Genomic DNA, 25,103 nt, shown 5'->3' with positions numbered 1-25,103 from the left:
TTGTGCAGCTGGTTTAATTGCGTGATGCGGCAAACAGGTGTTCTCCATGTGTACTGCCAACACGCTGTCCCTTCGCACGGTACTTCAAGCTCACTGTTAGTGTGTAGTACTAAAAAAATATATTTCCAAGATGATTTGCTGGTATGGTAAGTATTGAGTTACGAGATTCCACAAGATGTTTGTTTCGGCTGCTGTATTGTCAACATAGCTGATCGCAACACAGATGTGCTTCACCTCCAGGACAGCCAGTGATGCATGATAAACATCAAGAAGCTCAGTGTATGCCATCTTGCTGTCAGTTAGACAATGTTACTATAGCAATGACAATCCTTTGTTTATTCTAGATGACCAGTGCACAAAAGTGTTTTATATGGGATACATGCTGCAGGGACCACAGGGTGCATGCAGTCACACACTCAAATGCAGTCCTGGACTCTAGGAATGGATTAATCTGTTTTACATTGATTCCTATGGGGAAAAGTTTTGGTTCTCACACACACACACACACACACAGATATATAAGCCGCCCCACTTGGCGAATTAATTAATCTGGCGAAGCTACCGCCGTGATACAGTGGATCCGTGCGTGCTTTGGGATCCGAGGGGTCTCCAAGCGCACGGGTTCGAATCCTGTCTACGGTCTGAGTGTAGGTTGGGCTTCCTCACTCGGGGCAACGGTTTCCTAGCAGGTGGGCTTTGAAATAGGAGGTACCCTTAATACGTATCCCCTTTAGCCCATAAATTCCCGTGAAAAGCCCACATGGTATTCCACTAGTGGAGGGCTATTGCTCACTAACACTTGCACTCTCACTAGATTCCTTATTTTCACCACTAACAAGCATCTTCAGTGCAAAATCCATGTATAGGACTTATGATTAGTTTCCTATAAAAGTGAACTACTTTCAGCCATTCCCTGTTGTTTGTCACCTTCAGAAAATTGTCAACAGCACCCAAACTATATCATTATCATTCTTATTTATATTGAGAGAGAGAGAGAGAGAGAGAGAGAGAGAGAGAGAGAGAGAGAGAGAGAGAGAGAGAGAGAGAGAGAGAGAGAGAGAGAGAGAGAGAGAGAGAGAGAGAGAGAGAGAGAGAGAGAGAGAGCAGCCTCTGAGTTAGGTGGTATCATCACCACCACCACCACCACCACCTCCCAGCCTGGATACGGTGCTGGATCTGTTTTGATATGTCACTTCAAATGTTTCCAGTGCTTGCCAACTTTACCTGAGCTGAGTCCTTGTTGTGTGGGTTGGCAGTCATGGCGGCGGTGACTGTGACTGACCCAAGACCTCGAGTCCTGCACACACCAGCCTGGGTCACCACCACCACCTCAGTGTCACTGCTGCTCCACCCAACGCTGCCTGAGCCTCCTTTTGCCTGTGGAGACAATCAATAGGTTAATACATCCACAGGAATGAAGAGATTAAAATGCTGTTCATGAAACTGACTGAATAAGAAATAAATACTAAATCAATTTCTTATTTCTCATTTTAGTGCTTTCTAATTCAATTTAATAAAATGTGGTACTAAGTGTATCCATTACACCACCGCCCACAAGGGATACTAAACAAAACCCAACCTAAAAACCAAGTAGTGTCATCCTCAAGCAGTGGCAAATGTGGGGCTGGGCAATGAAAGTTATGTTTATCTTCATTTGGTCTTCTAGATTATGTGGTACAGTTCTGGCCTCCACATCATAGGAAGGATATAGGTCTATTAGAGTCAGTGCAAAGAAGGATGTCTAAAAAGATACAGGGGATGAGGGATATTACCTATGAAACAAGATTGAAAAGACTGAATTTGTATTCCTTAGAATGTGGACTAATTAAATGCAACCAATAAAATAATCTACCAATGAAACAGACACTGAAATATATTTTTTGTCTCCCTAAATCTCTATATTCACTCACAAAATTCAAATAAACCAAGAAACAAACAAATAAAAATTCATAAATCAAAACACAATGAAAACTTATATCAACTGAAATGATCACTAATTAAATACTATATACAAACAAAACTCAACAACTTCCTCCTTCTCCTGTATTACTAACTGTAAGGTTGACAGAGTAGAGAGGGCGGGTGACTGGGTCCCAGGGCAGCACAGTAAGGGGTGGCATCACCACCACCGGTTCAAAAATCTCTATGTCCTGGCTGGCTCTGAGAGGCGGGCTTATCTCCATCACCTCATCCCCAACCTCCACCGCTGACAGCACAGCCTGAAGGAGAGAAAGGTGCAGTGAGAATTGGGATATTTTCTTTGCTATTTTCTCACTTTTGGTTGCTCATCCTAATACATAAAAAACTGTCTTTGGTGGGACTTACTGTGACTGTGGTCTTGCCAGTGGCAATGGGGGTCCCGTGGATGTAGGAGCCGTTGCGTGTGGCAAACTCTGTGAGGAAGTACTCTTCAGGAACAGTGGTGTGGATAATTATATTCTGTTGGGGAAATGAAAGAGAATGTAGAGCTGATGAGAGTGAAGAAAATGATGTAGAGTGGGAGGAAGTGAAGAGAAAACAGGAAGATTGATTACAGTACTGCACATGAGGAAGACTTGAGTTGCCAATTAATGGGAGGAAGAAAATTATATGAACTTTCAGGGAGTGAAAACAGAAGGGGATAAGAATAAGAAAGAAAACAACAAATCATAATCAATTATAGTTGGGGAAAAGAATTGATACTGAAAAAATAAAAGGACATTACATTATGAACTCACTCACTCTCTCTCTGACAGTTCATGGTTTTGAGAAAAAGTTCTCAGTTTACATAATATATCTTTCAATGTAATATCTCTCTCTCTCTCTCTATGACAGCTTAAGAGTTAAAGAATTATTACTCATTTAAAACACTCATTCAATCAATTTAATCTCTCCCTCTCTACCTCACTCTCCATGGCCACACTTACATCAGGTAGGAAGATCTGGTTGTTTGCCACATCATGGACAGTCACAATAAAGCTGTATGGCCGGCTGAGGGTGAGGGATGGGTTGTTGTGGGGCCGGATGGAGATGGCTAAGTGAGAGGGCTCTACCACGTGCAAGCTGGCAGCCGGCTGCCGCACCAGCTGTGATGAGACCAAGTGGCTGCCCCCCAACACCACCTGAGAGAGATGGAACATAATTGTGAAAGAGATGTTTCCTTCATAAATAAAGATATATATATATATATATATATATATATATATATATATATATATATATATATATATATATATATATATATATATATATATATAATAATAAAATAATAATAAATAAATAAAAAGGAACTGGTTCTCAAAAGTGGTGGATAGATGGATTAGAATTGGTAATCAGATTGTTGGTACTGAGTTATTAGGGAACTTTAAGACCAGACAGATCTTATGGATGAGGATAATAGTGGAAATCAATAAGCCTTCATACAGGGACAGAGCCACACTTAAACCTAACAGCTTCTTGCATCTTCCCTAATTTCATTATGTTCTTGTTACCTGTGTAGTACCGAGAGTCTTGGCAAGCACAGTAGTGCCGTCCTCCTCCAGCTCTGCTATGTTGGTGTCAGCAACCTGTCAAGTAAAGCCATAGACAGGTGAGGGTGACAACTCTCTTCTGTAGTGAATGTTGTTGCTAGAGATTGAAAACATGCCTTAACTTTATAAATATTAATTAATTAATGGCTTAAAAGTAATGGAATATGGCAAAATGTATTGGAATAATGAAATGCTGTATATGAAAAAGACGAATGCAGATCTGAACCATCAAGCAGTATTCTGTGATAAACAGTAAATAAGAGAGGCAAGTGTTGAGCTGAAACATCAAACAGTATTCTGTGAAAAAAACTAATTAAATAAAGACAAAACAGATCATAAACATTAAATAAATATCACACACACACACACACACACAAAAAAAAAAGACTAACATAAATATTGTGTCCAAATTTCGTCCTTGTATGTGCGAATCCCAATTTATTTTATTGAATTAGAAAATATAATTTTTTTATCTTTGGTGAGCTGAAAGTACCTGTAAAAGATAAGTTTTAAAATATTAAGATTAGTTATAATAAAGTATACACACTCACCATATCTTTTCAAAACATTTGTTTGGGCATGAGCATGGGGCACCAATAGAACGGGCGTCAACCTGCCGTTTTGTAATCACGCTTATGTAGCTCTCCCCAGAGTCTCTGTTTTTTTGCTAGTCTTCTTCCACAGCTTGGGCTTGGCCACACGTTTATGGGAGGTCGAAGGGCCTCCCCCTCTACACTGCTATCACTATCACCGTGGATGTATATAATCCACGTAAATCCACAATAATATGGGGACAAAAGAAAGAGTAATCCAGCTCGTAAGTTTAAAAGGAGGCACTGAGCGCGACTGCGAGGTAGCATAGGCTGGCTGAGCGGTGATTGGACAGTACGGGGGGTGTGTGCCGGCCGCGCTCTGCTATTGGCTGCCAGTTCCGCCCTTCTGGCGTTCCAGGCCAAACCTAGTCAGTACTTTCTCACGCGTATAAACACAGGATTTTACACCCTCGTATAGGCTTCATAGGGACTGATTTTGCCTGGAAAATCTCACCACAGGCTAAGTTAGGGCCTCTGGTGGCCACATCCATAACTAACTCAAAAAGTCCAGATTGTCAGTTACGCCCCTCTGGCATAACACGCCTCAAATGATACAAAAAGGGGAATTCAGGTTCCTAAAAACACTCTATCAGAGAATTGAGAGATGAACAGTCCAAGCCACAAGAAAACTCAATAAATAAGTAAGATAAACGGTATGAGGATATATGTAACTTCAAATGACAGTCAATGTAAACAAGCATTGCACACTATTACAACATAAAAACCACCACAGTATACGAAATACACCTTTACTTCTGCCACCATGAATCATTGCAAAAGACAACTTGAAATGGCTTAATAAAGATGCAATTTCATAACATAAAAAATGGCCGTAATATAAGAATGGCATATATTTCTAAGCTTGATCTCTTCAACCAATTCTACATCTTGTGTCTGTTGAGGACAAAAATTACCATAACAAGAATAACACATATTCAAGGTTCTTCACTCTTCCAAGCACCATGTCAGTCCACAAATTACCCACCTGGAGATAAAACCTGGAGCCCCTGAGATCGATGGGGGCGAGGTGTCCCTGCTTGAGTTGGTGCACGGTGTAGTGGATGCGTGTGTAAGGTAGCACGAAGGAGTCAGCCGGGTCCAGCAGCAGGTTGGCCACCACCATCAGCTCCACAGAGGCTGGCTCCAGGTGCTGCCACAAGTGGGAAAAGTGAGGATAAGAAATGTTGTCATGAAGTTTGGGCCGCCGCGGTACAGTGGAACCATGCGTGCTTTGGGGTCCGCGAGGTCTCCAAGCGCACGGGTTCGAATCCTGTCCACGGTCCGAGTGTAGGTTGGGCTTCCTTACTCGGAGCAATGGTTTCCTAGCGGGTGGGCTTTGAGATAGGAGGCACCCTAAAAAAAGTACCCCCTTTAGTCCATAAATTCCCGTGAAAAGCCCACATGGTAAAAAAAAAAGTTGTGAGGGGCACCGCATTATTTCCCCTTTATTTTATTATTTGCGTGTCGTATGGCGGCCCCAGCATAGCCTCTCGCTGTTCCGCTGTGCAGCCACCCTTCCCCTTTTCTGTTCCTGCCATCTCGTTGTGCGTGGCAGAAAACGCCAGTACCGAGCCAGTCTTTAGCCGAGGTAGACACGTTCACTCTTGGGTTCTTGGCACAGTGTTGAGACGCGTGTTGCTAGGCTGTTCTGGGTGCTCAACAGTCTCGGTCTGGGAGTTGTGCCCTCCTCTTTTTGAGTAGCTGGTTTGCTGCTGGTTAAGCTGTGACGGTGTGGAGCAACGGGTTTGTTGTTCCAGGGGAAAGTGTAGCTGGTTTTGCTGCATTTCCCGAGTTTTTGCGTTTGTCCCCTCTTGTTGAGTGGCGACGCAGAGAGACACGTTACTGTCTCGTCCCGATTGTTGTTTTTTAGGTGGCCATGGTCACCAGTGTAGTTTGGTGGGTGGCTGTGTGCCACCACCATTGCTTTGTGTAGTTTCTGTAGTATATTGAGTATAGTGGCCTTAGCCACACACACTGGTTGTCTGGTGGGAAGCTTCATGCAGTCTCCCAGTCGGCGTGCCGTAATCGTCTGTACGACCTGTTAGCTATGACCTTTATTTCTGTAGTATTATTTGTCTACTACTAGGGGCTGGGTGGGCAAGGCTCAGGGAAGGGATTGGTACATGCTGGTGTCATTACCACATCCATAGTAGGCACGAGTGAAAGCGGAGTATTTCGTCACCTCTCAGGGCAGCTGTGACGCCGTGAGGGAACAGCAGTCTATTAGAGTTTGCACACTTTCAGCAGAAAGAACCTGAGGCTTGCGGCTGCTGTGAAATATAGTGTTGGGGACCCTGTGGAGCGTCATACTCCCCGGTGAGCAGCAGTTAACCGTAACAAAGTATATACAATATCAGAAACACCTTAGGAGAGAAATAGGTAAAATGACAAAACAAATACACTATATGCAGCAAAAAAAAAAAAAAAAAAAAAAAAAAAAAAAAAAAAAGAATGAAAATAAAAGCCTTCCCCAAGAAACAAAAGATAAACAATAAATAAATGAATGAATATAAAGATCCCCACCTTGTAAGCTGAGTGGGCCAGACGGACAGAAAGCTTGGCCAGCCCTGTCTGCCGGCCCTCCACCAGCACCATGTAGCCCGTCCGGCCGAGCTTCTCCAGTGGGGCGATGGCTGGTGGCACCTTGTATGGTGACTCCTCAAAGGTGATGAACCTGGTGGTGGTGGGGGTGGTGGGGGCAGCAGTGGTATTAGTGGCACTGAGGTGATGTAAGGTGGTGATAGTGGTAGTGTTAGTAGTAATGAAGGAGGTAGTGGTGGTATGGCAGCAGTATGGTAGTGGTGGTAGAGGGAGGGATAGTAGCAATAGGGATAGTAGTAGTAGTAGTAGTAGTTATAGTAGTAGCAGTAGTAGTTATAGTAGTACCAATAATAATAATAGCAGCAGCAGCAGTAGCAGAAGCAAAGTATGTAATTGCAGAGGTGGTTGTGTTTGTGGAAGAGAGGAGTAGAAATAGAAAAACACATTCTGTCTAGCATATATCACATGATTTTTATAATGTGCAAATAAAATAAAACAGCTACATATAAACAAACACCATTATCATACTTATACTTTAATCTTGGTCTTCACAGAAACAAAAATGTCTAACACTTCAAATACTCATCTATGAGAAGACAGAACATAGGAACAATCAATGTAATTCCCTGACACACAAACATATACTGCAACAAGGATCTTTTTAGTACCAGAACTCTCAGATCATCCTTCATTGCTATTTGTTTCATATTTTCCTCCTCTCAATCTTCTCCATTGTCATCAGTCACATCCATTACAAGCATATCCTTTCACTGCATCCATACACCTCCTCTTAAAGTATTCCTCTTTTTCTTGCTTCAGCATCTTCCTACCCACATACTCCTCATCCTGAGATCACCTCTTGATATACCCAAACTGCCTCAATCTTGCCTCTCTATTGCCAAATTCATGTACAATTGGTTGAAAAAAATATTGGTGCATAGGAGGTCCAATGAATGCCATAATGACTGTTGTGGAAAAGCTTTCGTCTCCTTCGTTCTATACTGTCATAACACATTTTTTTCTCTTTAGACAGTAGTACATGTGTTGTGGCTCTGAAGCACTCATCCCAATACTACTAGCCACCACCCTGAGCACTCACACCCACCTCAGTACTGATTGTGGTCCTGCTGATGATTCCTGGCCAGTAAGGGTCTCCAGCTCCCAGATCATCTCCATGCCTTCCAAGGTTGAGAACTGGTTGCCTGGAATATTCAAGAGGATTACCATTATTGTTCTCACTACCACCAGAGGAAACAGTTTATATCCAACTTTCTTATATTTTCTTCCTATTTCACATCAATTCTCTTTCAGCTCCTTTGACACCTATTCTTTAACTCCTTACTCTTTAAAATGCACCCTTGCTCTTCTCTTTTACAGCCATTCTCTTTTATCCTCATTCTTCCACTCCTTTATATCATTTTTCTTTTTTATACATTCTTCCACACCTCCCTCCTCAATGTCATTCCATCTACTCTTTTACAGCACTTCTTTTATTCCCATTCTTCCTCACCTCTGTCATTCCTTCCCCTATCTCTCTAAAGATCCCTTCTTACCCAGGCTGTCATATGCTTGAACCTCGAAAGCTTCAGGTGCTTCCTCCTCATACAGTTCCCGTGTGGTGGTGATGATTTCCAGGTTGTGAATAGCGTCGACCAGCACATCACAACGCAGCACATCACCACTGCCTGGTGGGTGTAGAGGTGGGTGAGTGGAAAATACAGAGGGAAAGTGAATGGAAAATAGAGGGAACATGAAGAAAACTGGTCATTTATGTAAGATGGGAAGACACGAGAGGACGAATGAAGCAATGAAATAAGAGGCGGGCAAGTGTCTAGAGTGGGAAGGGCAAGAGGATGTACAGAACATGGGTGAGTGGAAAATAATGAGGAAATAAATGTCAGGTAGTAAGGGTATTTGAGCATGTAAAGGGGATGGGAAGAGACACATGGAAGAATACAACAATGAAATCAAGCACATGCTAAGTGGATAGGGTAGGTTACGTTAAGATAAATGGATAAAAGAATGCAACTAATGACTAAGTGGATGAGATTATAGAAGCAAGTAGGAAACAAAGAAATATATGTGATGAACAGATACATACCTGAGTCCTGTGCAAGAATGATGGCTGTCTGACGGCTGGGTGAGCGGCTGATGGCTGACACCACCACCTCGTTGGCACAACCATCTTCCTCCACACCTGCCAGTAGCGCCACCTCCTGCCGCGAACATTCCCTGCGGATGATAGAAGGAGGGTCATTTATATGCCAGAGAGAGAGAGAGAGAGAGAGAGAGAGAGAGAGAGAGAGAGAGAGAGAGAGAGAGAGAGAGAGAGAGAGAGAGAGAATAAAGAAAAAATAAAATAAAAAACAAAAGACTAAATAAAGGTTCCACTACTAGAAGGACCACAGGAAAATAAGGGAAGCTGCATCAAACTGTCTTTAAGGTCTAGAAATGGCTCATGATGCACTCTCTAGCCCTTTTCCATTGTTAATTTGAGTTATGGAGTACGTGAATTTGCATGGGCTGGAGCATCCGCAAAGTGCAACTTCTTCGCCCTATCTGAGTTGGAGGGCCAAGAAGCCCACCAAGTAAGAAAACGCAATAAAGTATCTCACATCAAGAGCTCAAAACTAAGAGAGAAATATACAGAATAAAGCAAAGACATGGAGGCAACACAAATTTGCTTAAGTCATAAAAAATAAATAAATAAATAAAATACAATGAGGGGCACTATCCTAATACAGACATCCCTCCAGCTGTCCTCATTTACCATCTCCCCATTCATAGCTTTTTCATTCAGCTGACTGGAATAAAAATATAACCAAAACTGACCTAACTCTAACTGCAACCTAACCTAGACCTAACTTGACCTGGCTAGCATAATCTAACCATGCTATTGGTCAGAAGGATTCTGAGGAAGAAACATCAGCAGTGGCGTCACCACAACGAGGCTAGGTTAGTTTTAGGTTATCATATTTTCATTTCAACGTCTCATCAGCTGAGAAAGAACTGCAAAGGGGTAGCCAGGAAACAAGGATAGTTGGAAGCAAAGTCTTTATTTGGGCAGTGCCAAATAAGGTATATGCACAAAAAAAATATATATATATATATATATATATATATATATATATATATATATATATATATATATATATAATAAGTATGGAAAGGAAGACAGCAATACAACTGGACGAGGAATCAAATAGCAATAAATCAAATACAGTATATACACCATATTATACACTCAAAACAAGGATAGCAATATACTGAACCAGTGACAGTGTGGACAGCTAAACAGCAACAGCACGTGTTGACAAGCGATGCACGTGCCGCGGGAGCTACCGCCATCACCACTTTCATGAAACCTTGCCACCTATACACTAGACACACACACACGCACATGAACCACACAGACACAAGCACACACAGTCCAGGGTACACAGGAAACTAAGCACGATACTATATAAACACATACACGAGATTTAATTCACGCCTCCAGTTTTCTCCCCCCCGCAAAATTCAAATCTGCCCGGCTCACCACTTGTAACATCCTCCATTGTACACTTTGAGGGTGAAGTTGGTGGGCGTATGGTGGTTGTAGGGCAGCAGGACTCTGGGCACGTTGAGCCTGGAGGCGCAGAGAGAAACCACACACCATACAAGCGCCAAAAAAGGCACGTGAAGTGCGCGGGGCAGCGGCATGGCGGCTTGTTTACCTCCCGCACGCTAACTGAGAGACCGCCGGGCCAATAAAGTTCTGACATGTTTTCCTCTACACTACTCTTGGTTTTTATATGCCCATAGTAAAGAGAAAAAATATAGAAATATGCATTCCTTTAATCATTCTTCTTTTTGCATGCGAAGTGACTGGCACCGGGAAGGAAACGTGATATTTTGTATTCTACACTATCATTGCACGGTCCAGGACCGTGCTATCATTGCTTTTAGTATACGTAAAATTTGTTTGATTAAACTATACATATAAACATGTGTTTGTTGTTTAATTTGTCTTCTTTCACAACCTAAAAGACTACCGGGTATGAAAACTTGCTCCACCACTTGCCTTCAATATACCGAGAAATCATACGAATATGCGCATAGCATTTTGTTATAGTATAAACACTTGATTAAACTGTGAACCCAGCCCAGAGGCCTTCATCAGCCTGGCGAGGAAGTAAAAATTTACCATTGGGTGAGAACGCGCCAAAATATCACAGGAAATTTCGGGTTCGTATTTTTAACTGAACGGACAGGAGGGTATACTGGTGATGCAGAATTATTGCCAAGATACCACTAAACATGGTTGAAAACACCAATATTCTCCATGACCATTAGAGCTGTAAAACCAAGATGATCGAGGTGACACGCCTAAACATCAAAGGCAACTCGATCCCCATGACGCACACTCGCTGCTCAGAGACCGGTCTTACGCCTTAACCACCAGCTAACGGTGTAACTTTACGCGGCCAAGAGCCAAGTCACTCCGCTGCTTGAGGGAACTTGCAACAGGTGTGATTAGGAATACAATGCTTACCTTCGTTTGTCGGGACTCGGAAGGAAGGGAAACTCGGAATATCTAGATCTCGGGGGCAGAGCTGACCCCATGTGTTCACGGACAAGGCAGAATACCTCTATAATAACAGAAGAGTTAGTTTTGCATGGAATTACACCTGGCAAAGCGAGGCCGCCGGAAAGAGGATGTTGCGTGTCGACTTTCAATGGATGAGGGTCGCAGCACACCCTGGCCCGGCGAGGCAGAGCGGATGGATTTTTCCTTACTGGTCATATTAAGATATATGACTTTCAGCTTCCTGTATATAAAAAAAACTGAATGTTGACATTATATATTATAAGATTCACTTGACAATTTAAGGAATTCATTGCAAGTCAAGAATGATAGCCATGGGTGGGCATCTTTACAAATGAATAAGAAGAGGTCGTGTTTGTGACAATAAGTGTCTTTGTAATGCTTCATAAGTAAATCTCCGGTATTGTCTTAATGAGTGTCTCTGTAATACTCAGATAAAAGAGCAAATGCTTGTCTTTTGCCACTGTCTTTGCGATGCTTAATAAGAAAAGTTCGTGTTTGTGCCAATGAACGTCTTCGCGATGCTTAGTAAGAAGAGTCCGTGTTTGGCCTTTGGAACGTCTTTGCGATATTTGATAAGAGTCCGTGTTTGTCCTATGGTGTGTCTTTGCGATGTTTAATAAGAACAGTCCGCATTTGTTCTGTGTGCAATATCTTTTATTTATCTATTAACTTATCTATTTTTGTGTGTAGAAGAGGCACCGGCCAAGCGCAACTCAATTATAACAAAAAAGAAGAAAATGAAGGTCCCTTGAAGTGCCTTTCTCTCAAGTCATGAAACTTAAAGGATAAATGTCTTCAAACCTTCCTCTTGAAAGAGTTCAAATAGTAGGGAGGAGGAAATACAGAAGCAAGAGGGGAGTTCTAAAGTTTACTGGGGAAAGGGATGCATGACTGCGAATACTGATCAACTCTACATGAGAAACAAACTCCATACATGGACGGAGAAGGCCCCTGTACAGAGTTAGGAGCTGGGGGGATGAGAGAAAATTGACAGAGACGACTCAGAACTTCATAGAAACTGTTTTAGCCCTAGAGATGAGTGTGCAGTTTTCCGTATAGTAGATTATAAGTAATGGACAGACTAAGCTATAGGATGCTCAGTAGAAGACGGGGCAGTCGAGTGTTATTAAAGAGGAGATAGATGATTGAAGGGTTGTGTCGAATTGATAGATCGAGTATATAAATGAGTTTTTGAGGCATTGAACAATATCAAGTCGCTGGCAGACATATTATATCTTTGTGTTAGCAGTTCACTCATTCAAGAACACAAAGGCGACTTAACAAGAGATCCATAGGAATTTACGTGAATATTTCTGTATCTCATGAAATAGGCAGTTATAACAAATGGTCAGATAGCCCTACATACTGAAGCGCGCGCGCGCACACACACACACACACACACACACACACATATGGTGACGGTAATTCTCATGCATTTAATAAACAATTCATATAGATACCTATTCATTTATTTATTTATTTATTTATTTATTTGTTTGTTTATTGTGACTGATGTGAAAAAGGAACAAAAAAAAAAATGTGTGAAATAGATTGTGTAGTAGAAATTTACGAGACTTTAAGAAATGATAAGAGACAGCCTTGCAAATCGCCGCAAACACTGAGGAGGACACGTCCTAATTCGCATACATGATAGGCACTAATTCGATGGACTTAAAAGCGTTGCCTCTTGGATTGGTTGAGTCAGTCACGATATAATGGCTGTCCTTCACGCCTCAGGGACCTTCCCGGTGTGAGGGACTTGTGAAACACTTGGAGGAAAAAATTTTGACTGGTTGTATTTGCCGCTGAACACAGTAATCATGTCTATTATAGATGTGTGTATGTCGTGCTATGTTGCAATCTGCGTCCATTCCTGTGTCCTTGACAGTTCTGTACGCGTCACAAACGGATCTTGCTTCACTGGGCGGTGGCGGTGGGTGTTTCTGTTATGCGAAATCCTTGAGCTACGAGTTGGTCTGCACTTGCTCACCATCGCGTCAGCATCACAACACTCGGCCTACGAAATTCTGAGATCGAAGCTTTTACTTTTTTTCTACAGTGACAGTCTTGTAAAGACTATGTAGAGACTATACTGTTAACACTATTAAAACCTATTTTGATTAATATTAATAGAAGGTGCCTTCAAATCGTTGCCGAATAATCTTGGAGGAAGTGGTAGACACCTACCAAAACGATAATATACTCCCAGCGAGGTCTAATAGCACTAGTTCTGTTCTGGACCAGTTTTGGCCTGGATTATTTCAAGGGGTGCTGTGAACTCACCATCAAAGTTAGCTGTGATCTCGCTGAACATTTCCCTTCGTGTCTTACAACTCAAGGGAGCAGTCACAGCCTGCCCACTACAGACAACTCTCCTCCTAACACAAAACTACAAGCACTTACTATGCACACACTCTTCATTCAGAATTAAAAATGGTGACTCCCAACCCAGCCTTGGAGTTCTCTTCTGGGGGAGGGGAACATAAATGTCCCCCTCTCTTGGTGGCGACCCAAAATGTCTTGACACCTCCATCAACTTTTCTACATTAACCTCTGCAACATTTGCGGTCTTAGATTTAATTTTCATTCTGCAGAACAACACCTCTCCTCTACTAAACCTCATTTTCTTTTCCTCACCGAAGCACAGCTGTCTGAGGAAATTGACAGTAGGCCCTTTTCTGTTCCCTCCTACTTTCTCTATCCCCCTTTTCGTTCCAAAGCTGAATGTTTCGTTTATGTGCGCAACGACTTGACTTGCTCTCGTGCCCACGCTCTTGAATCTTCCGAGTTTTCCATCATCTGGCTTCGACTCAATAGTCACTCTCTAACTAAATTTATCTTTGCTGTCTGTCTCTCCCCTAACTCTTCTGACTGAAGTAAATTCTTTGACTATCTAACCTCCAAAGTGTCCCTCTACCCTTTCGCAGAAATTTCCATTCTTGGGGATTTCATTGTTCACCACTAGCTTTGGCTTTCCTCTCTCTGGTGAATTAGCCTTCAGCTTTGCTATCCTCCAAGACCTAGAGTAACTGGTGTAACACCCTACTCGTATTCCTGACCGTCTTGGAGATATGCCCAATATTCTTGATCTCTTCCTCACCTCTAATCCTTCTGCTTATGCTGTTACTTTATCTTCTCCGTTGGGCTCCTCCGATCAGAAGCTTATCTTGTCCTATTTCTCCAATCCCTCCTCAGGATCCCCCAAAGCGGAGATGCCTCTGGCGTTTTGCCTCTGCCAGTTGGAGGCATCTGAGGAGATATTATGCTGATTTTCCCTGGAATGATTACTATTTCTTGCCAGAGACCCATCTCTTTGTGCTGAATGCATAACAGAGGTGATAGTGTCTGGCATGGAGGCGTACATTCCTCATTCTTCTTCTCAATCTAAACCTTCTAAACCTTGGTTTAACACAGCCTGTTCTCGTGCTATACATGATAGAGAGGTTGCCTACAAAAAGGTACTTGAGCCTTCCATCTCTTGAATCTCATGCACTTTATATATCTGCCCGGAATCATGCCAAGTCTGTTCTTCAACTCGACAGACACTCCTTCATAAATAAAAAAAATGTCAGAAATTTTCAAACTCCAACTATCCTCGAGACAGCCACTGTTCTTCTCCTAAATCTATTAACAGTGGTGTTCCTCAGGATTCTGTCTTATTACTCACTCTCTTTCTGTTATTCATTAATGACCTTAACCAAACTTCTTGCCCTATCCACTCTTACGCTGATGATACCACCTTGCATCTTTCCACATCCATTCAGAGACGACCAACGTTCAGGAAGTCAACAGATCACGCAGGGACGCCGCAGAACGCCTGACTTCCGATCTTTCTAAGATTTCTGATCGGGGGAGAGAAAACTTAGTTGTGTTCAATGCCTCAAAAACTCAATTCCTCCATCTATCAACTCGATACAACCTTCCAGACAACTATCCCCTCTTCTTCAATGACACTTAACTGTCTCCCTCTTCTACACTGAATATCCTTGGTCTGTTCTTTGCTCATAATATAAACTGGAAATTTCACATCTCGTCTCTTGCTGAAACAATTAACTTCTATGGATTTAGGCTTTCTGAGGTGTCTCCACTAATTTTTCTCGCCCCTGCAACTACTACTCTGTTCTTATCCATTCTTATATGGAGTACTCTTCGCATGCTTGGGGGTTCCACTCACAGATTTGTATTAGATAAGGTGGAATCAAAACCTTTTCGTCTCATCAACTCCCATCCTCTGACTGACTGTCTGCATCCTCTTGCTCACTTGTTGCATGTCTTGCTATCTTTTATCTATTTTCATGCTAACTGCTCTACTGATCTTGCTAACTGCATGCCTTCCCTCCTCCTGCGGCCTCGCTGCACAAGACTTTCTTCTTCATCTCACCCGTATTCTGTCCCACTTTCTAATACAAGAGTTAACCAGTACTCTTAATTATTCATACCTTTCTCTGGTAAACTCTGGAACTCCCTGCCTGGTTCTGTATTTCCATCTTCCCACGACTTGAGTTCTTTTCAAAGGGAGGTTTCAAGACAGTTGTCCCAGTCTTTTTGCTAACTATATGACTCCTTTAGGGAACTGGAAATAAAGTGGCCCTTTTTTTTTTTAATCTTTTTGTTGCCCTTGGCCACTTTCCCCTCTCTTGCATAAAAAAAAAAAAAAAATCTGATAGGCTAAAACAAAAGTTATGTTAGCACTTACATAGGCCCAAAGAACAAGCGGGGTGCAAGGAGAGCTTCATAACTAAACCTAACTTAAACCTAAACAAGCCATATACATATCCTAACCAAACACATAAGACATAACCTAAAAGCACCAGGCATGTTTTACGTGCGAAAGAACTTGCGCCTTGGGACGTGCATGCTCAGAAGGACAGCTCTTCAGCAGTCTCGCATCTCAAGGATTTCGTATGACACCTGGCGCAGACTGTCAGCGTGACGTGGATCAGAGGAACTAAGGCTAAATAAACATTCAGAACATCCGTCACAGGGCCTCCCCCATTACCTGTATCCACACGCACACAAACGCATAGAAAGAGAACAATCTATCCTTACATGAAATCATTACCCTGAGTATGATACGAATGTCTCCTTGCTCCTGTCTGTGCAGTCCGTCAGGTGCTTCACAGTCTGCACTAAGTCGATCGTCTACAAGGTGTTGAGTTTCCTGACCGTGTTTGCCGTGTCACTTACACAATTATAAATGCTTCAGTAGTCTCGCCAGTCTTCAGTGCTCTCTATGTTCCAAGGAAGCTTGACTGCAGCTTTCAGTCTTAATTGACATCGTTTTTTCGGAGAGAGAGAGAGAGAGAGAGAGAGAGAGAGAGAGCCTGGAGTACTGTTAATGTTTGAAAATCTATTTTCCTTTTCATTTATGATATAAGTTACATGCAATGCACTTTCAGTTGATAAATATATTCCCTTGTCGAGACTGACTGTGGCTGGAGGAAACAAAGCGGCTGCTGGTGCGTCTTCTCGCGTCTTTAGCTGGGTCCTAAACTTTCTCTTAGGAATACGCATGCAATGCCAAAAGTTGTTAGTCATTTTAGAATGACGTGAGTTGTGAACTTCCTATATGAGTCTCCCTCCCTTCCCTTTTCGTGGTTCCGGTGGTGATGAGAACCAAATATAAAGTGTTACCAGTGTTCATCATGACAGTACACTGTAGCTCAAGGTTACTCCGGCCAGGGACGACAAAACTGAAGAAAAAAAAAAGAAAAGAAAAACTACTCAATGAAGGTTTCGTTCCGGAAGAAGACAGTCTGGAAGCAACAGTAGTTCAGATCATAATGTGGAGTCTACTCATAATGGTGAATTTTGCGCATATAAATAGGTCGCTTTTACATTCTACACATCTATACATTCGCCGTCTCTTTCATTCTGTCTTGCTTTTTCCTTTAGTCTTGCGTCCTCTGCTCCTCTGACTACTGCAACTTCCTTATAAAGCAAATAATTAATGAGGTGCCAAATTAACTGTCATTACTTTACCGCTAAGTATGATGCTTGTAATTATTTTCTACACTATTTTCTTGGTTTGATTCTTAATTCGTGTGAGTACGATAAATGCAGGCTCTCTCTCTCTCTCTCTCTCTCTCTCTCTCTCTCTCTCTCTCTCTCTCTCTCTCTCCAGTGGCTCATTGTTATTATATAGGTTCATTAATCGAGCTATTTTAGTCTTGTAGTTATGAAGACGGACTCTGGCCAAGAACAATAAAAACTGCTGGAAAAGGCCACCACTTTAAATAGCGGACCTTAACGGTGACATTTCAAAGGCAGGTACAAAAATTTATCTGAAGTGTCTTGTTTGAAATTTCAGTTCTGAAAGCGTTTATGTCAAAGGCAGAATGAAATACACAAGCAGGCAGGAAATTCCAGAGTTTGACTATAAAAGGACTGAAGAGCTGAGAATACCAATTAACTTTTGCATTACGTAAGCTGAAAAATAAAATGAAAGTAGACAGCCTTGTACAGCGAGGCAGTGTGACGGGAGGAGCCATGCATTTAGCAAGATAGAATTGATAGCTTTCATGAACAGGGCGACAGGAGATAGCAAGAGCTGCGACCTTATGAGAAAGGTTGAAAATAAGAATACAGTAGATAGATGGAAAAAACTGGATTTGTAAGGCAATAAGAATTTTAGAAAGATCAGATGCCAGGCATTCTTTGGCTTCTCTAAGAGAATTGTTCAATCTCTGAATAGTTGAAAAAAGGACAAGAACAATATCATGAGCGCAGATGTGAATAGAACAACCAGATTAGCTGAAAAAGATTATTAATGAATAAAAGAAAGAGCCGGGGAGGATAGGAAGAGTGGAGGCGGATGAGAGAGCCCTAAAAAGAAATGTTATTGAGCTTAGGAGAACAATGGTCGAGGGGAAGCAAAATTTTGTGTTATACTCTCTCAAACGCTTTGGATAAGCTTTAACTCTTGAACAAGTGTGAAAGTCTCATTAAAATTCTTTAAACAGAAAAAAAAAAAACCAAGCTATATTAAGGAAGACTATAGAAGATCGAGCGGCCATAATGGAAACCCATCGTGCTAGCTAGTGACCAAATATAAGGATGAGTAAAGAGAGTGATGTTTAAGAATCTTCATGCCGAGGATGAATTGAAATACTTTAGAGGGAAATCAAAGGAATATGACGATAGTTCGAAGAATTAGAGAGGTTTTAAGCAAACATCCAGCAGGATGGAAAGGTAGATGTTTATAAACAGAGTTTCATGAGTTTGACCAGGTCAGTTGCAAGCACGGAGGCACAGTTTCAGAGAACAATAGGAGAGACCCTATCAGCTCTATAAGCCTTTCGAGGGTTAAGGCCAGCGAAGGCATAAAACTATCCCTTTGAAGGGTCTAGATGGAAGGCATGAAATAGTTATAAAAGAGGAATAAGCCCAAAATAATCCAAAATTGGATTTTAGCAAAGGTTTGAAAAAAGAGTTCAACTTAGAGATAGACGAGGTGGCAATGATGCCACGTTCTATCTTGCTCGCGGTCTCCCGTGAGCTGTTGTGTGTGGGCGTGGTCAAGGTCAAGGTCAAGGTCTTCATGGCGGCAAGATTGAGTTGGACTTCACCTACACACACCGGCGAGGTTGTGGCATCGAAATCCATTGAAGAAGAAGAAGAAGAAGAAGAAGAAGAAGAAGAAGAAGAAGAAGAAAAAGAAGATTGAAAAGAAGAAGAAGAAGAAGAAGAAGAAGAAGAAGAAGAAGAAGAAGAAGAAGAAGAAGAAGAAGAAGAAGAAGAAGAAGAAGAAGAAGAAGAAGAAGAAGAAGAAGAAGAAGAAAACACTATGATAAATTAAAAAGAAAATCACTGGTAAACCTGAGGAAGGAGTGCCTATATAGTGGACTTTTTAGCCGAGCGGCCCATGCAGGAACTGACTTTGTGTGTGGTGTTGGCTCTGCGAGTAGAGGGAGGGAGACTTGCAAGTCAGTTGGGGAGAAGTCTGCTGCAGCAATATTACCTATGATTGAGGAGAGTGGTCCTCCCTGGATCATTGATGAAAACAGAAGAATACTTGCCCCAATCTGGCTAACATTTCACTCAAGGATCATTGATCCAAGTGGTCCAACTTGATTAAGCAACTGCTAACTAATTGTTTTTTTGTGTTTTTTTTATTATGATTTATAATTGTTATTTTCATTATTACAACACTTTTCTGCTTTAAAACCCATCACAAAATTTGGGGTATTTTGAGAGGGGAAGGCTGAAATGTATTAATTAGATTTTAAATATATAATTTCAATGGTAAAATAAATTTTCAATACGAGTAGATGGCAAGATGAACTGTCTCACAAGACGAATTATTCTCGTAGTCCAAGACATCGCTGTTCACAGGTCACCTCTTGCATGAGGAGGGTGGGCGGAATAGGGGATGAAAGAAAGTAGACAATTTACGGAGACAAAGTACAGATTGTATCAGCAATGTCAGATATCATTATCACGAAAAGATAGTACATAAACGTGCAAGCTTATTTATTATTTCCTCAGTATTGCATGTGTCTGGCTACTTACAGGCAAGGGAGTGACGCAGAACACGCGTGGCGTTGGGGGAGAGGGTGGCAGCGACAGGGAGGCGCTAATATATACTGCAGAGGAGGCGGTCTTGGTGTCATACTCCTTGCTGAGTCCCGCTGCTGCTCCTGCTACACCTCCGACTGTGCTTTTAGTGAGGGAACTGTGCTTTTAAAGGTCTAGAGATTGCATGTTTAAAGGTTTGTGTACTCGTATAGACCCGAAACCCAGCATCCTCCCAGCAACCACCTCCCTGCAGTATCTGCGTGATAAGTGCTAAACTTATCATTCTATATAGACATTGCATATTGAAATGCAGAATATATTAGTCATTTCTCCATTGTTATTATTTACTCTTATAAGTCAAGGGGACTGGTAGATGTTCTAGTCATAAAAGTGTGTGTGTGTGTGTGTGTGTGTGTGTGTGTGTGTGTGTGTGTGTGTGTGTGTGTGTGTGTGTGTGTGTGTGTGTGTGTGTGTGTGTGTGTGTGTGTGTGTGTGTGTGTGTGTAATTCACCTCGGTTGTCTGCTGATCATCCAGCCAGTCTTCCCCATTACGGAGCTAGCTTAGAGTTCATAGACCGATCTTCGGGTAGGACTGAGACCACAACACACTCCACACACCGGGAAAGCGAGGCCACAACCCCTCGAGTTACATCCCGTACCTATTTACTGCTAGGTGAACAGGGGCCACACATTAAGAGGCTTGCCCATTTATCTCACCGCACCCGGGACTCGAGATTGTGAGTCGAGCGTGCTAACCACTACACTACGCGGTGTGTGTGTGTGTGTGTGTGTGTGTGTTTAGAACCTGGTGGACAATTTAGTATGGTATGCGTGGTGACAGGCATGGTGGTGACTGGTAACTGTATACAATGGTTTCAGCAGGTTCGGTTTGTGCACCATAAAGATGACAAGTCTGAACTGTGGTCTGACTCTGACGATGCTGATGCTAACAGTGCTGGTGCTGATCGTGCTGAGTGGAGAAGCTAAGGCCTTCCCGCCTTCAGATATGAAAAGTGAGCTGTTCAAGAGGATCAGGGACTTAATCAACTCTCCCACTGGTGACGGAGAGGAGCTTGATATTGCCGTGCCTGAGGAAGCTGATGGTAAGCTTAACCTTCTCCGAGAACAAATAATGCTGAAATAACATGACCATTTTTCATCGTAAAGCCACTTAAGATTAGATTTACGTTAATCAAATTCTATAATTTCACTCTTGATTCCTTTAATTAACACGCATGTACATCATGATCTGAAAAAAAAAAGCCCAGAAATAAGATCCGAACTAGCATGCTACAGTGTACTATGAGCCACAGAACGCATGATCTTTCTTTGTATCTTTCTAAAATTTTTGATAATGAGAGAACAAACTTATCGTTGTTATATAATGATACGGAAGGGAGGCGGTGGCATAGTGGATAAGGTGGAGAGCGTGGGATTGAGCAGACGTCCACGCGTAGGTTCCAATCCCACCATGTATACATACCGCCTTGAAACTATGCCATTTGTCGAGTGGTTTAAAGTTACCTACATATCACCATGATGCTCAGGTTCTAGGTGGTTACACCAATGATGCACTTGGGTGGTGATATGGGCCCTAATATGGCTACCACTATAAATAAAATTGTCTGCGCCACTAATGGGTGGAAGCTGAACAGCGCTTCCCATACATACTCTTCGTGTGCTTACAGGCGCTATAGGCCATAACATTAAGAAAAAAAAAAAATACTGCTCTCTTGAACACGCTGGAATGAAAAGTATTTTGTCTCAACTCTTTTTCTCTATCTGACCGTCTTGAGCTTTCTCTCTCTCTCTCTCTCTCTCTCTCTCTCTCTCTCATTCTGTTTTTTGCCGTCTTTTATCGCTATTTTCGCACTGACTGCTATTTCCATGTTTTACAGCCTCTGCCTGGTGTAGGCATCATGGATGGCTTTTTGCAGGATCCTTTGTTATGTTCTTAAGTCAATACGCTGTCATGTAATGGTCTGTCTTGCAGGAACGATTAGGGAAATGGTTTCTGAGTTCGTGGGCCGCTTCTTGAATAGGGAAAAGTGAAAGATCGGTGGTGATATGATTTGATGTGGGGCGCTGCCACTCCTCCACCATCCCGTGCTGCTCGCCTCACCAAGGACCGTATGCTGAAACACTTCTGTGCGTGTTGCACCTCCACTACTTTCAAAAGGCTCCAGCTAAGGCTACCCCTGCTCCATGCTTCTTCAGGTTAACAGCTGGAGTAATTCTCAGCTTGGACACACACAGAAGATGATTTAAACACACTTGCATGCTAGTAGCTGTTCTCACGTCCTTCACACACGCCCACACACCCACAAACACACACACTTCTAAGCTCAGACGATACTTGCCCTGTAAAATTCATTGAATAAAGTTAAAAGCATTTCCTTTCAACCTCTTGTCGTCACGCATGCACATCCATCCCTGCCACATGATGTTTTTTTTATTTCCCCGCCGTCTCCCAAGTACTATGTTGTTTAGCCTAGTCTTTCAAAATCTTCGTAGCTGCAAAACTAACTGGATGGAACACAAAGGCCAGAGAGTTTGTGACACCGAGACCTATCAAGCTTGGCAGCGAACTCTGCAGACACAGATATGAGAAAAAATGACTTATCTTCTAGCATTCATCTTTAAGAGAACCATAAAGAGAAGATACTCGTAAGTCAGAAGAAACGTGGTTAGTCCTGTTAGAGAGTTTATGAGAAAAAATTATCGTCCGTATCGCAGGTGTCTGCACCGTCGTTTTACTTTCTCCTCCTACCCGGCCTCCTACAGGAAAGGATGGAGTGTAAGTGGTGAAGGAGTTACATATTGCAGAATTCAGGGAGTCTAATCGACATACCCACACGCCCACACACACACACACACACACACACACACACACACACACACACACACACACACACACACACACACACACACACCGCATAGTGTAGTGGTTAGCACGCTCGACTCACAATCGAGAGGGCCCGGGTTCTAGTCCCGGGAGGAGGTGAGGCAAATGGGCAAGCCTCTTAATGTGTAGCCCCTGTTCACCTAGTAGTAAATAGGTATGGGATGTAACTCGAGGGGTTGTGACCTCGCTGTCCCGGTGTGTGGAGTGTGTTGTGGTCTCAGTCCTACCCGAAGATCGGTTTATGAGCTCTGAGTTCGCTCCGTAATGGGGAAGACTGGCTGGGTGACCAGCAGCCGACCGTGGTGAATTAGAGAGAGAGAGAGAGAGAGAGAGAGAGAGAGAGAGAGAGAGAGAGAGAGAGAGAGAGAGAGAGAGAGAAGAGGAGGGACGGGCAGGATAAATTTGGTCTTCTATGAAAAGACGTGAAAAAGTGTAACGGTGTAGGAAAAGACATGAATTTTAGATTAGATTATCGATGAATAATAGGAAGAGAGTAGGTGACAGGACAGAACTCTGAAGAACACCACTGTTGACAGATTTAAGAACAGTGACCGTGTGCTACAGCAAAAATAGAATAAACTGTCGGAGAGAAAACCTCGGATAAAGTTGCAGAGAGGGAAAGAAAAAAGCTTTGTGCCTAATTCTATCAAAAGCTTTTGGTATGTCTCAGGAAACAGCAAAAAAAGTTTTGCCAAAATCTCTAAAAGAATATGACCAAGACTCAGTAAGGAAAGCCAGTAGATAACCAGTAGAGCGGCCTTGACGAAAGCCATACTTTTTTTTTTTTTTTTTTACGGTAAGGCCTATAGCGCCTGTAGGCACACTTGAAGAGTGTATGGGAAGCGCTGTCCAGCTTCCTCCCATTAGTGGTGCAGGCAATTTTATTTATAGTGGTACCCATATAGTGGTACCCATATCACCGCCCAAGCTCATCTTGAGTGTAACCACCTAGAGCCTGGGTTCTAGGTGGTTACACTGTACGTGGTGGGATTCGAACCTACGCGTGGACGTCTGCCCGATCCCACGCTCACCACCTTATCCACTATGCCACCGCCAAACACTCCTTCATAAATAGAAAATGTCAAAATCTTTCAAATTCAAACTCCCCTCGAGACTTCTGGCATCTTGCCAAAAACATCTCAAATAACTTCACTTCTTCATCTTTCCCTCCTTTATTTCATCCTGACGGCACCACTGCCATCTCTTCTGTCTCTAAAGCTGAACTCTTTTCTCAAACCTTTGCTCACAACTCCACCTTGGACGATTCTGGGCTTGTCCCTCCCTCTCCTCCTCCCTCTGACTATTTCATGTCTACAATTAAAATTCTTCGTAATGATGTTTTCCATGCCCTCATTGGCCTAAACCCTCGGAAGGCTTATGGACCTGATGGGGTCCCTCCTATTGTTCTCAAAAACTGTGCTTCCGTGCTTGCACCTTGCCTGGCCAAACTCTTCCAACTTTGTCTATCGACTTTTACCTTTCCTTCCTGCTGGAAGTACGCCTACATTCAGCCTGTTCCTAAAAAGGGTGACCGTTCTAACCCCTCAAACTACCGTCCTATAGCTTTAATCTCTTGCTTGTCTAAAGTTTTTGAATCTATCCTGAATAGGAAGATTCTCAAACATCTGTCACTTCACAATCTTTTGTCTGATCGCCAGTATGGCTTCCGTCAAGATCGCTCTACTGGTGATCTTCTGGCTTTCCTTACTGAGTCTTGGTCATCCTCTTTTAAAGATTTAGGTGAAACTTTTGCTGTAGCGTTAGACATATCAAAAGCTTTTGATAGAGTCTGGCATAAAGCTTTGATTTCAAAACTGCTCTCCTACGGCTTCTATTCTTCTCTCTGCAACTTTATCTCAAGCTTCCTTTCTGACTTCTATTGCTGCTGTGGTAGACGGCTACTGTTCTTGTCCTAAACCTATTAATAGTGGTGTTCCTCAGGGTTCTGTTCTGTCACCCACTCTCTTTCTATTATTCATTAATGACCTTTTTAACCAAGCTTCTTGCCCTATCCACTCCTACGCTGATGATACCACCCCTACATCTTTCCACGTTCTTTCAGAGACGAGCAACCCTTCAGGAAGTCAACAGATCACGCAGGGACGCCACAGAACGCTTGATTTCCGATCTTTCTAAGATTTTCGATTGGGGCAGAGAAAATCCAGTAGTTTTCAATGCCTCAAAAACTCAATTCCTCCATCTATCAACTCGACACAACCTTCCAGACAACTATCCCTTCTTCTTCAATGACACTCAACTGTCTCCCTCTTCCACAATGAATATCCTCGTTCTGTCCTTTGGTCATAATCTTAACTGGAAACTTCACATCTCATCTCTTGCTAAAACAGCTTCCATGAAATTAGGTGTTCTGAGGCGTCTCCGCCAGTTTTTCTCGCCCCTCCAACTGCTTACTCTGTATAAGGGCCTTATCCGTCCCTGTATGGAGT

The 25,103-nt window shown here is 42.5% G+C and overlaps 1 protein-coding gene across 1 annotated transcript in view; it reads right to left on the bottom strand.

Moving 5' to 3' along the window:
• Positions 1-10,365, bottom strand: part of LOC123518391 (nuclear pore membrane glycoprotein 210-like) — a 45,524-nt gene extending 35,159 nt beyond the window's left edge. The window contains exons 1-11 of the mRNA XM_045279200.1: positions 10,182-10,365; positions 8,745-8,875; positions 8,197-8,328; positions 7,749-7,845; positions 6,626-6,776; positions 5,088-5,252; positions 3,471-3,545; positions 2,907-3,101; positions 2,326-2,439; positions 2,055-2,219; positions 1,225-1,377 (exon numbers count right to left, since the gene is read on the bottom strand). Of these exons, the coding sequence (XP_045135135.1) occupies positions 1,225-1,377; positions 2,055-2,219; positions 2,326-2,439; positions 2,907-3,101; positions 3,471-3,545; positions 5,088-5,252; positions 6,626-6,776; positions 7,749-7,845; positions 8,197-8,328; positions 8,745-8,875; positions 10,182-10,345 (1,542 nt within the window). The 5' untranslated portion in view covers positions 10,346-10,365. The remainder of the gene's footprint in view (positions 1-1,224; positions 1,378-2,054; positions 2,220-2,325; positions 2,440-2,906; positions 3,102-3,470; positions 3,546-5,087; positions 5,253-6,625; positions 6,777-7,748; positions 7,846-8,196; positions 8,329-8,744; positions 8,876-10,181) is intronic.
• Between the last annotated feature and the right edge of the window lie 14,738 nt (positions 10,366-25,103).

This window comes from Portunus trituberculatus, chromosome 43, assembly GCF_017591435.1.
Source record: "Portunus trituberculatus isolate SZX2019 chromosome 43, ASM1759143v1, whole genome shotgun sequence".
Taxonomy (NCBI): domain Eukaryota; kingdom Metazoa; phylum Arthropoda; class Malacostraca; order Decapoda; family Portunidae; genus Portunus; species Portunus trituberculatus.
Note: the sequence above shows the minus strand (reverse complement) of the source record. Positions and strands in the feature narration are given on the sequence as shown.